Source organism: Rhinolophus sinicus, chromosome 17 (assembly GCF_057876585.1).
Source record: "Rhinolophus sinicus isolate RSI-liver-muscle chromosome 17, RSI-T2T, whole genome shotgun sequence".
NCBI lineage: Eukaryota > Metazoa > Chordata > Mammalia > Chiroptera > Rhinolophidae > Rhinolophus > Rhinolophus sinicus.
The window spans coordinates 130356564-130369165 of NC_142517.1; the positions used below are offsets into that span (position 1 = coordinate 130356564).

At 37.4% G+C, this 12602-nt stretch overlaps 1 protein-coding gene across 3 annotated transcripts in view; it reads left to right on the forward strand.

The window, feature by feature from the left end:
• Nucleotides 1-11043, forward strand: part of RAB3GAP1 (RAB3 GTPase activating protein catalytic subunit 1) — an 89023-nt gene extending 77980 nt beyond the window's left edge. Inside the window, exons 20-25 of one of the 3 annotated variants that reach the window (XM_019731150.3) lie at nt 4050-4146; nt 4244-4347; nt 4485-4600; nt 6002-6104; nt 8535-8555; nt 9375-10269. In XM_019731150.3, the coding sequence (XP_019586709.3) occupies nt 4050-4146; nt 4244-4347; nt 4485-4600; nt 6002-6104; nt 8535-8555; nt 9375-9611 (678 nt within the window). In that variant the 3' untranslated portion in view covers nt 9612-10269. Of the gene's footprint in view, nt 1-4049; nt 4147-4243; nt 4348-4484; nt 4601-6001; nt 6195-6320; nt 6460-8534; nt 8556-9374 lie in introns of those variants that run through there. The other 2 variants (XM_019731151.3, XM_074335582.2) reach the window with 2 other exon arrangements.
• Nucleotides 11044-12602: the final 1559 nt, after the last annotated feature.

A 12602-nucleotide genomic window follows, 5' to 3' on the forward strand; every position in this document is an offset into this window, starting at 1 on the left:
ACAGCTGGTTTAACTCAGGTAGAAGTAAAAGAAAAAGACAACCATATCAGAAATAAAGACTAAATTACAAGAGGCCAAGGGAGAATAGATTCATATTTAAATTTAATAAAAGGCATCAAGGAAAAGCAGTAAAACAGCTGAGAGAATGAAAATGAAATTAAGGAGTTAAAAGGGGTTGGAGAGAAAGTGGTAGAAATGAAAAATATGAAAAGTAGGAGTAATATTTTATCAGAGTCCTTGAAGAAGAAAAATCAAAATACTAGAACAGAGCTAATACTTAAAACTGTTATCCAAGAAAATTCTGGAAATAAAAGAAAACCCGAATTTACATACTGAAAGGGCTCTTTGAGTACAGGGGAAAATTGAACAGAAGTAATGAACTTCAAAGTATATGACTGTAGAACTACTAGACCTTAAATATTTAAAAAAAATCCTTAGGACCTCCATGCCAAAATAGAAAAATAATTTACCAGGGGAAGACAATGAGACAGGTGTCACATTTCTCAGAAGCAAAGCATGGTGGAGCAGCATTTTCAAGAAATGTAAGCAGAAAGTATAAACCAAAGGTGTTACAGTCCCCCAAGATGTCCAAGTAATCAAGCCTCTGAAAAACAGTTTTCTCTGAGTATAACTGTACAGATGTGCCCTTCCTGACGAGTCCACTAGTGCTGCCCTGTCTGCTAGAACTTTCTGCATTGTTAGAAATGTTCTTTAGCTATGTTGTCCATAATGGTAGCCGCTGGCCACGTGTGGCTTCAGAGTGGCCAGTGCAACACAGGAACTGGAGTTTTAAATGGCTGCATGTAGCTCGTGGCTGCCTTGTTGAACAACATAGTGTAGAAAGCTGAACGTCATCCAGCCAAGAGATGACTGGGGAGACTTTGGCAAAGGGCCAGTGATGATTAAATCATTTATTTAATTTTAAAACTAAAACTATGTGAGGACATGGGTAGAAGAAGAATATGTAAAGATTGAGTGTTCGGATAAAGTAGAAAGGAGGAGGAAAGTAGAATGAGATCATTGACTGTTACTTAGGTAATAGACGTTAATCAGAGGGTACCATTTAAAAATTATCAGACCAGATCATAAACAGTTAAAGATATAAGGGAATTAAGGGAACACAAGTGGTGTTAATGCAAGGATAGCTACTAGAATAAAAATATAAACCTTCCTAAGTACCAACAGGAAATTTTTCAAAAAGCAGAGAACACATAGTAAATATCACACACAGAATAGTTACAATATAAGATTGTCATATAGAACCCAACTCTCTGCTATAAACAAGGGATTTGGTGATTAAAAAAGGCTGCAAAGTAGACAATGGATAAAGATTATCAGGTAAATGAAAACAGTAAGAAATCAGGGATTATGATCCTGATACCAAACAAAGAATGAAAGCAGAAAAGCAATAAATGAGACAAATAAGTGGAAATACCTCTAGGGTTTCTCCCATTAAGATGCCAGGTTTAGGGTTGAGGTTTAGGTTTTTAGGACCAGATAGTCCCATGAATTATTTCAATGCATAGTAATCAGAGGAAATTCTCCCAGATGTTTTTATGAAATAGCTATAACATTGGTACCTAAACCTGATCAAGATAGCATATAAAAAAAGGTTGCAGACAAGTAATACTTAAGAAATTGAATTCCTGTGTAAGTTGAAAGTGGTATTTCACATTGAGGATGTAACAGGTTAATGTTTATACACTAGATAACACAGTAACCATTGATATAAAACAGAAACCACAGAAGATAAAAGGTGAAACAGATCGAAACGGTAATAATAGGAAATTTAACACGTTGCTCTCAATACAAGACAGTCAAGTAGACAAAGCTAAGGAAAGGTCTAAATAAGATAATCAATGAGGTTGATTTTTTCACTGCCTTGATAATAGAGTCTGTACTTTCTTTTCAAACGCACATGGAACTTTCACAAAAACCAATATATTAGGACACAAAACATCAGTAGGTTTCATAATGGAAATAATAACCAATACCCTGATCTCTGCAATAAAACTAGAAATTAAAAACGAAACAAGGAAAAAACCTTCCACCTGGAAATTTAAAAACCTTACATTAAACAATACTTGAGTGAAAAGGGAACTACAAAGAGAAATTACAGAATTTCTGAAAAATAATGATAATGGAAACACTATATATATCAGAACCTATAAGCATTTCATAAGGAGCTAACGTGGGACTCTTATTGGCAAAATCTGAACAATTTGCATGCCAAATAATTTAAAAAGGTAATGAAATATAACCCATTGGGAAAAATATTGGAACCCATGGGTCCACATTAATAATATGTATTATAGATGAATAAAGAAATGGGAGAGAATGGAGGGCATTTCAGCACAAAAATGAGAGATAAATATGGAGGCTATGTTGGAGTTGGAAACTTCATTTTATAATCGTATTCATAATTAAGATTTGTTCAGGTAAGAATTATAAATAGATAGGAAGTCTAGGTGGAAATTTGGGTGAAGAGTGTCATATTTGCATGGTTTAAAGTGTCTCTACAGATTATTTCTGAATTGCAAGGAAATAACTATACAGTGGAGATACACTTTGTAAAATAATTTGGAATATGACTTCAATATTAAAAAAAGTTTTAGCATTATCTTGTACATATCCTAATTCTATTTTTAGGTATATACCTTCGAGAAATCCTTCTACATAGCACCAGGAAACATACACAATGTATTAATAATAGGAGCACTATTTGTAATAGCCAAAAAAATGGGAGTCGACCAGTGAAGGCACATTTTAACAGCAGTAAAAATGAATCAATTACAGCATGTATCAACATATATGCATCTCAAAAGCAGTGCTGAGTGAAAAACAAGTCACTGAGGGGTGTAACCAGAGATATTCCATTCATATAAAGATTAAAACCAGACCAAACTAAGCAACACATTGCTTAGGGCTACATACATATGTGTGAGAAAATTGTGAAGAAAAGCAAAACAGTGATTCTAGTTACTTGGGGAGGGCAGGGTGTGCAGGGAACTTGGAAAGCACTGGTGATACTCTGTTTCTTAAGCTGTTTAGTATGTAAACAAGTATTCCTGTTTTCTTTAAACTATTTACTAATACTCGGGTATGTGTGTCTCTTAATTTTAAAAAAAGTTTCAAATCACACAAAAACCAAGCCAAAAATTAAAAATCATGTCAGTCAATGAACAAAGCAAGTTAAGACAGTATGTATATTATACATTTTTGTTAAGAAATAGCATATGCCTCTATAACTTTGTGTTTAAATGGGCATAGAAATAAGTCAGAAGATGAACACAAAAAATGTGTTGTTCTCCTGGAAGTAGGATTTCTGGAGAACTTTTGCATTACATGTCTCTGAATTAATTAATTAATGTTTGAAATCTGTGAGCATTATCAGCCAGGCTCCTATTATGAGATTATAGTTCTTTTATCTTTACTGCTATTGAATAAGGAGCTTAAAGGTAGGGTCCGTGTGTTACAGATACTTCTCTGTATTTTTGTAAGTAGCAAAATAAAACAATTATCATTTTGGAAAAAGCAATAAGCCAAAACAACTAAACAAATGAAAAAAAATTAGTGGGAGGTCACTAGGAATGTTTAGAAATGTTGAGTGAGGAAAGTAGGTTACAAAACAGTATTTTACATATACTTCATATTAGTTCACTTAATATATTTGATGTCTTAAAAAATCCTGGAATGAATGTGCTCCACTGTTAACAATTTCTAAGTGGTATAATTTATAGATGGTTTTTATTTTCTTTGTATTTTCCTAGCTTGCATGTATTACATATGGAAGCAGGGAAAAAACATTATGAGAATATTCAGCATTATTAAAGAGTGAAGTACTTAGTTGTTTTCAGCAACATTATTCTTATCTTGGGGAGTCGTAACTACTTACCTGGGTGAGTAGGGGCAGGTGCTAAGGGACCAGAACTCCTCTCTACTCGTTACAGATGTGAGCTCAGTGGTCTAGAGGGTTTTGCTTTCATGCATGGCTGCCTTATTCTTTGACAGCTGCGTGAATCGTGTTTCTGACTTTGTGTCTCCTTTAGGTGCTGCACTACCTGGCTGTACAGAAACCTGCAGACCTTGCTCGTCACCTGTTACCTTGTGTAATTCATGCCGCTGTACTCAAGGTAAAGGAAGAAGGTAAATGTCTTGTTTGATTAGTCATTAGTTCATTTCCAAAGTGAAAGCGTATTTTGCCTAACTCATTTAATGATGGCTTTGATCTTTTTAAAAATAGAAAGTCTGGAAATCATTTCTTCCGTTAAGAAGATTATAAAGCAGATAATATCCCATTCCAGTAAAGTCTTGCACTTCCCCAATCCAGAAGACAAGAAACTGGAAGTAAGTTTGATGTAGTGTCAGAATCTACCCAAGCGTTCTCCACCAGTTGGCAACAGTTACTTTAAAGATACAGTTTTTAAAAGGCTGTGCTTTTTTTGCTATCTTCCAATATATGTCTTTCCCTTTTCCACTGTTAGGAAATCATCCATCAGATTATTAATGTGGAAGCTACAATTGCTAGAGCCCGCTCACTGAAAGCCAAGTTTGGAACTGAGAAATGTGAACAAGAGGAGGAAAAGGAAGACCTTGAAAGGTAATTGCTATTTGACTGACACATTTTTGTCTGTAGTAGGAAAAGCCACCACTCTCCTTAGAACATTTTAATAGAATATTGAGAATCTTGTGATTCTCCTATGTATGTAACATGCATTGGCAGGAGACAGAGAAATGCCTAATTATCATAGGAGTTGAACTCTACTGTATTTCTGAATATTTGCTAGGTGTTTCCATTCTTCCACTTTTAGAAACCAGTCTGCCAGGCCTCTTTTGTGTCCTTGTTTGCTTTGGAGATGTGGCTGCAGTTTCTCGTGGAGGAGCTGTTTACACTTTGTTACTTACGTGCCTCAAAGCTTTGCTTTCAGCTCTGCTGTTCCCTAACTGCAATCTGAGGTATTCTGCAACTGTATTTCTGCTCAATACTCATTTAATTTTAGAAAAGGTTTATGATAGCAAAGTGCATATAGTATGCACCTTGCGAATATGTTTTGCAAGTGACCCGATGGCCTCTCCAGAAGGAGGCAAATGACTGGCTCAGTCTTTTCCTCCTTCTGAGATTTGGCACCATTACCAAGCCGGGTCTGTCAGTGCGCCCCCGTCCATTTTTGCTGGTGGTACTTGAAAGGACAGTGTTGTTTTAATATGTGATAAAGCGTTTCCAAATTAGCTACTTCAGCAGCTTGAATTTGTTATAACGTTAACATTTTCATTAGCCTTCCTAGGAGGAATGGCATTATTATACAACAAGGCACTTGCTATAGCTTTTAACAAGTTCTCGTTTGAATTTTTGTTGAGTGAAATTTTCTCCCAGCCTTCTTAGCTCTTGAAAATTCCTTCCTTTTAATTGAGAAGAATAAGCTCTAATCACGGGATTCGTTTCTAAAATAGCCGTATGAATTAGTGAGCAGGTGGTGCAGGAGGGGGACTTGATTTTAACTCTGTGAGCTCCACCAGGCGTTATCTGGGATATATTTGGAAGGACAGTGTTTCCAGTGCAAAGTGGCACAGTTTACAATTGAGACTGCTGAAGAACACATATGTTTTAAGTGCATGTATGCACACACACACACACATACACACACACTCATATACCTTAAAAGAACAAAAATGAGAAATATGGATTATTGCTTTGCTGTACAAATGAAACTTGGTTTTGTTGTCCAAAAAATTTTTTTGATCTTTTACTGTTTCTTGTTACACTTTGACAGAGATGGGCTTGTAACAAATTTTATGAAAACAGTTGAAAAGGCAGTAAGATTGTCATTTGAATTGATTTTAATTCCAAGTGGCAATTTATCCTGTTATAAAATTTCCACTCCAGGCTTGGTAGGTTTAGCCAGTATTAATTTGAGGGTTTGCCCGCAGAATTAATCTGGGAGGATTGACGTAATGTGAACTAAGCCGCTCCCTCTCTGTCCTTTCATTACCTCTCTCCTAGGTTTGTGAGTGGCCTTTTAGAGCAGCCTGAAGTGTTAGTCGTCGGTGCAGGAAGAGGACATGCTGGCAGAATTATTCACAAGCTGTTTGTGAGTGCACAGAGGGTATGTGAGATTCCTTACCGACTGTATCTTGTGATCTCTCCAGACCTCTTCTCGGTAGGGTGCTGTTTTGGTTCCCACACATGGCTGAGCGTAAGTCTGGGCATTGGGTTCAGACATTGAAGAAACAATGACTCTCAACAGTGACTTCTGAGTTTTTTGAAATCCATTTGCTTGCTTACATGTTGAAGTATTAATAAAATGCTAAATGTATTTCAGGACTTAAGTTTCAGAAGTTAGAAGAGTCTGAAATCCATTGTTCCAGAACCTGGTAGGGACTCAGCTGTGCTGTAAAAAAGACATTTACTATCAAATTAGAACAGGGTTCAGTTTTACCAATGTTAAACTTAAGGTACTGCAAGCGGTTTCATAACTTAGCTTGTGAATTCAGTAAACCTAACTATTTTTGTAATGGTGAGAAGATCTGACTTCAGAGGTTTCCTAAGCAGAAAGAGCAAGACCTCAGATTTTGGGGACTATGGAAACTTAGGCGTCAGCACAGAAAGAAAGCCCAATTTGAAAAATTATTTTTGTGATTAACTCTGCTAATGAAAGTAAAGGTTTAAAAATTATGTAGTACCTTCTAAAATTTGGATTTTGTGAAGGTGACACTAGTTGTACTTTGCACTGATACTCTCTGTGTTGATCTTGTGTGCTGGTGAAGAGGGCTGGCATCCCACAGATGGTCTCATGTTGAGGCTCGTTAATATTAAGATTCAGATAAAAATACTATGAAGTGCACTGAAGACAGGGTGTGCCTTACCTGACACTGTGATGACACTAGAATGATCCAGTTTTGAAGGTGTCATTCTCAGAGTCAAATTAAGGAAAATAATTTGCATGGATTTGCACATGGAGTAAAACTTCATAACCTCCTTTGAGTCAGTCTGGAGTACATCTAGTTAATATATTCAAAAGCATAGCCAAATACACTGATCTGAATTTTTAGGAAGAACTAAAACCTGAGGTTTTTTGCGTGTTCCTAAAGTTTAAAATTTCAAGTTAAAAACTTGTAAGTATTTTACTTCCTTATAGAGTTCTAGAAAGCAATAGATAATTACTTTGATTTATTTTGTTTTTGTCTCTGGCATGAAACCAAGAACTGAGTTTGTTTTCACATTCTATATTATCTTCATCAGCTTACTCGCCAGAAGCTTATACACTCATTTCCTTGTTATCACCACTATGAATTTTCCTCATACTGCAATTTTTAAAACTTCTATGTTAAGAGGATTTAAACTATAAAGTATGTATATTTTTAATGCTGAGAATGTTACTTGTTTTGAATAGTTAAGCAAAATTATTTTCCCCAAAATGGAACTAGCCTTCCCCTGCCCCCCAGACTGTAAGTAAAGGTTCACTGTAAAAATTTGGACAATACAGAAAATTATAAAAAAAAGAATTAATCACATTAAAAATTAATCACATTAATCTCACTACCCATTGTCAATATTTGATATCTGTTGTATACAGATATATGTATATTTTATAAAAATAGTATTAAATTATATAATTTACTTTGTTATTCTTGTTTTCCACTTAATACAGTTTTTTTTCTACATCAGTAAAATATAGGAGTGTATCATCTTTTCAGTGGCCTCATTGTATAGCTAACTTGAAGTTATACATTCATCCCACATTATGTAATTTTAAAAGATTTTAAGCTTTCAAACCTTGTGGTGACTGTTTTAAGGGAATTGGCAGATTGTAATCCATATAACAAGCACCTGGTTGGTACATTTTTAAACTCAGTCCTTAAATGCCTGGCTAATGTAAAACATTCAGGTTTATTCTGTAACTTGTCACAATTAATGGACACTTGGTACATCAATTTTAGTAATAAATGAAGATAGTAACATTTTTTTTTAAAGTTATGAAACTTCACTGAGAATTTTTTATAGCATACAGTAATTTTACATATTTAGAACTTTTTCTTAAAATTATACATTTTAATGAACTTCATGATTACATGTTTCAGTGATAATATATACACATGTGTAATATTTAAGTGGAATTCAGCATAAATAAATCACTGATTGGATTTTGCTTCGGTCTTGCTAAATTGAATAACTCTGAGACATCTATTCTTAAATTTGTTGGATTATCTATTTTTCAAGCCATGAGCACTTTTTTTTAGCATCTTAATTCTTCAGTAAAAGAGCTACATTTTTGTTAGATTATTTCACCATTAAATGACACTGTACGTCACCTGTTGAGCCATCAGATGCATGACTAGTGGGTGTGCCTGCTCACTGTGACAGCCAGGGGTGTTGTATGGGGGATGTATTGGTCTTGATGTTCTATGACAGGGTCATGTTCCCTATGTAGTGCATGCTGTCTGAAATAATGTTGAAATCTCTTGTCTAGTTCTTTTTAAAAACCATCTTGCTTGTTTCTCTTTCATCACTGTTTCTTTTCTCACCCTTTCTCAAGCTGACTGAATCTTCTGATGAGGTAACAAAATAGCCTTTGTCCCTGGCAGTTTCTTGTTCCTTCCCATTCCTCTAACTTCATGAGGTCATTAAGACTAACCACCTCTTTAGCAGTCTGGATTTGGCATACCTTTCTTGCTGATGTTTAGCATAACATACTTTTGTATTTCCATTATTGATGATATTCTGAAAGAGATATAGTGATCAGAGTTACAATGAACTCTTTGAATATGTATTTTATGCAATTTTAATGGGAAAAAAATAGATGCCTGTAATAAATATTGAGAACTTCTCTTTTATGGCCGTTGCTATAGTACATGGGCCTCTTGCTAGCACTGGTGCATCATGTTAGCTGTCCAAACAAAACCAGTGTCCCCAGTTTTAATTTGGCGAAGTTAACCTTAAAAATAATTGAAAATTGGGATAAAAGCATTTTTCTAAACTCTGGAGAGGAGCAGCTGCTTCCCGGACTGAGGACCTCAGACTTGGTCTGGGGTCGTTGCTAGAAGAAACGTACAGAGACCAGTTTCCCTCTTCATCCGATGTCTCAACATAGCCCTCACTTTGCAAAGTAGATTGCCTGGCAGTCATTATCCCTTCTGTCTCAAAAATTTGTCATCTCTGGTTGCTCGTGCAGTGTTTCAAGCTTCTTGCATTTTCTGTTGTGTGTGTTTTTTTGTGGGTTTTTTTTGGGGGGTTTTTTTTGAGTAATCAACATAGTTGACTACATTACTGAATAATGTACAACACTTTTATATATTTTTCATGTTTCTTCATCTTCAAAATAATCTAAGATTAGCATTCAACTTGATCTTGAATTTAGCATTTGATTCTATTCAAGGCTGCAGCCATGGCCCCACCGGAGGAGGAGCTGAAGAGAATGGGCCCCCCAGAAGAGAGAAGGCAGAACTCGGTGTCAGACTTCCCGCCCCCTGCTGGCCGGGAGGTCCTTCTGCGCACCACCGTGCCCCGCCCCGCCCCCTACTCCCGAGCTCTGCCCCAGCGCATGTACAGTGTTCTCACCAAAGAAGATTTCAGACTGGCAGGTGCCTTTTCATCAGATACCTCCTTCTTCTAATTCTTCTCGAGTTACCTCATTTGTGGCTTCAGAAACAGTGCTGACCCCTTCCGTGGGAAAGACTTGGGGGGCGCCAATCAGAACCTGGAGGCCGTGGAGAGGGCCTGTCAGCTGAATGATCAGACGTCATACCAGCATCTGACAGACGCCCGCGCCGAGCTCGGGCTGTGCTGTCTGGTGGGGCTGCGGGAACGGGCTTGAGCTATTGAAAGGTCTCTTCCCCAAAGAGATGGTCCTTATTTGGGGTCGGGTTGGGGACCAAAAAACAGCAGGAGCTCTCTACTCACTCTGTTGAGATTGTGTTCATTTACTGTAACTCTTTTCTGTGACTATCCCTTAGGCTATTGCCTTCATAGTCTGTGTAAACACTTCTTAGTATCAAGTATGCAAAATAGAGTATCTGTTCACTCAGATTTCTGGATATTTTGGTGGTAGCTTCTGTTCCCAGAATCTGTGTTTTTAAAATACTAAATGACATCCTGTTTTATTCACTAGTCTGGTGGACATCTTCATTGTACTAACGTTTGAAGAGCATTTTGAATATTCTAGGAGAAAGCCCAGAATTTCACATAGTTTATGTGTTTTTCCATGTAACTATGACCTAAATGTATTCCTTCTGATAAAACTATATATTAAATGTTGCTGCAAATTAGTTTGATATCTATCTTGTAAGGTTTGTTTCTCTTTCTTGTTTTGGGTGCCATATAAGTTAGATATCAACCTGCAGATTGTTCCCTTCTTCTCTTGGCGTACAGCATGCGGTCCTCTTTTTGTGGTTGCTGTCTAAGTACTATATTTAATGAAGTAGAGATGAACACATGCTAAAAATATAGCCTTGGTACATCGCGATTATCATGCAGTTAGTGTAATTTGGTAAATGTGCTAATGTAATGAATAGGAGATTATCTCGCTGAACAATTTTGTATTTTAGTTAAAATGAAAATAATCAATGGGGATGTGTAAGTAGCACCGAGCATAAGGGTAACAGTTATCTGATGATCAAGAGTTATTAAGTCTGTATTGCTTATATGTCCTCTGTTCAATAATCTTAAATCTATTTTTAGGCCTAAAATTCCTACTTTATTCCAAAGTGAAAATGGTTATACTGAAGCATAGATCTTGCTGTGAAACTTTAAAGAATAGAGCTGTGTAAACCTGATACATTATTTTTGTAAAAAAAGTATATGTGTGTGTGCGTATGCAGTGCGGGAGGCCTGGTGGATGAGCTCCCGGCCGCACAGTGCTTTTGTCTGAGAGCTGCTGGGCCGCCACACAGACCAGGCCCGAGGTCCCAGCGCTGTACTGAGTAGAAAACATATTTCAGGGACAGTTTGCTTTCTAATGAGGAAGGTAATAACAAAGAAACCTTTTACAGAGAGAGGTTGGACTTTAAAAAGGGGTTGTGAATCTAATAAAAAGGAAAGTGTTGCTTTCTCTGGCTAATTCTCTCTTCTTTTCTCCCCTCTGGTGAGCATTTTGTTTTTATTTCAGTTACTTTTATGCTCAGATCTTCCTAAGTATTTGCAGCCTGCTGGGCCTTGCAGGGGTCTCAAGAACACTCTTTTGCCTTTTTTAAATGGAAATTGCCCCATTTTACTTTTATTATAGTTATGTGTTTATTTCACAGATATTTTTAAGGACCCACTTCAAATCAGCTACTGCACTAGGGAATGAAGATAAAACAGAAACCAAAACACACTCCCCTCTTTTCAGTGACTTTCCCATGAGGTAGGGAAGGCAGATATTACATTGCCATAAAATAGAGAGTATCGTCAACTCAACTGTATGAATTGGAGGTCCAACATTTATATAAATTCATTCGTTCGTTCATTCATTCATTCATTCATTCATTCATTCATTCATTCTTTGGCAATAGAAAGTAATACATGCAATAATAGTGAGTATAAGGTGTCATAGGAGAGGTGTTTCACTCAGGGAGGGCTTAGGAAAATCTTTCCAGAGGAGGTGATTTCTAGATTGAGACCGGAAGGTGAATAGGAGCTGACACAAACGTGGGAAGTATGGAAAATTGCTTGCGAAGAAGAGCTGTGGTAATTCCCTCCATCCCTGTAGGTTTGCCCCTAATTTGTTGTGATTATACTGCTGCTCCCATGAAGTGGAAATTATGTTTCCACCCCTTCAATCTGGACTTAGCCACGTCTTTCTTTGCTCGGTGGAGTATTAGCAAGCGTGACACACGCAGAGACTTGAAGCACTTGTACATCGGGACTCCTCTTCCTGCTGGAAGCCTGAGACGTGCACAGAACCCGCCGCAGGAAGAAAGGTGGGGAGGTTTGTTGTGCAGCAGAAGTTAACTGATACAGGAGGGGATAGGAAGAGTGTGACAGGTAGAGAAAACAGAATAGGCAAAACCTCAGAAACAAAAGAAAATGTGTCCCTTGAGAAGAGCCAGCATTTCAGTTTGGCCGCAGTGTAGTACCCAGAGTAGAAAGAGGCAAGAACTGAAAATCGTGAGGTCAGGGAGTTCGGCGGAAGCCACAGGAAGCCGTTTGGGCCTTGTCTGCAGAGCAGTGGTAAAGGGAAGAGCTGTAAACAAGGGGGTGACGTGGTGGGTGTCAGATCACACTACACAGCACAAGTGGATTTGAGAGGCTGGGGAAGGGTCTGCATGACCTACACTTGTACTAAATCAGAACATAGCAATTATACCGTCCATACTTTTTTCTCCTCTGTGCTTTGTAAGGTGCTGCAAAGAGCCTGACAGATGCTTATGGAACCAACATGAAATGTCCTCATTCTGAGGCCCTCCCACACCTATATATTCCCATACCACCACAATCATTCTGATTTTTTTTTAGGCTGGAATTTTTTAAACTCTAGTAAGCATTTATAGTCTATTCATTAGTCCAGCAAATGTTTATTAGCGTGCGAGCTGTGTGCCAGGGACTGTCCTGGGCAGTGAGGTGATACACAGCAGTGAACAGGACAGGTAAAAGGCCCTCGTGGAGAGTCCATGAAGGGACACCAAGT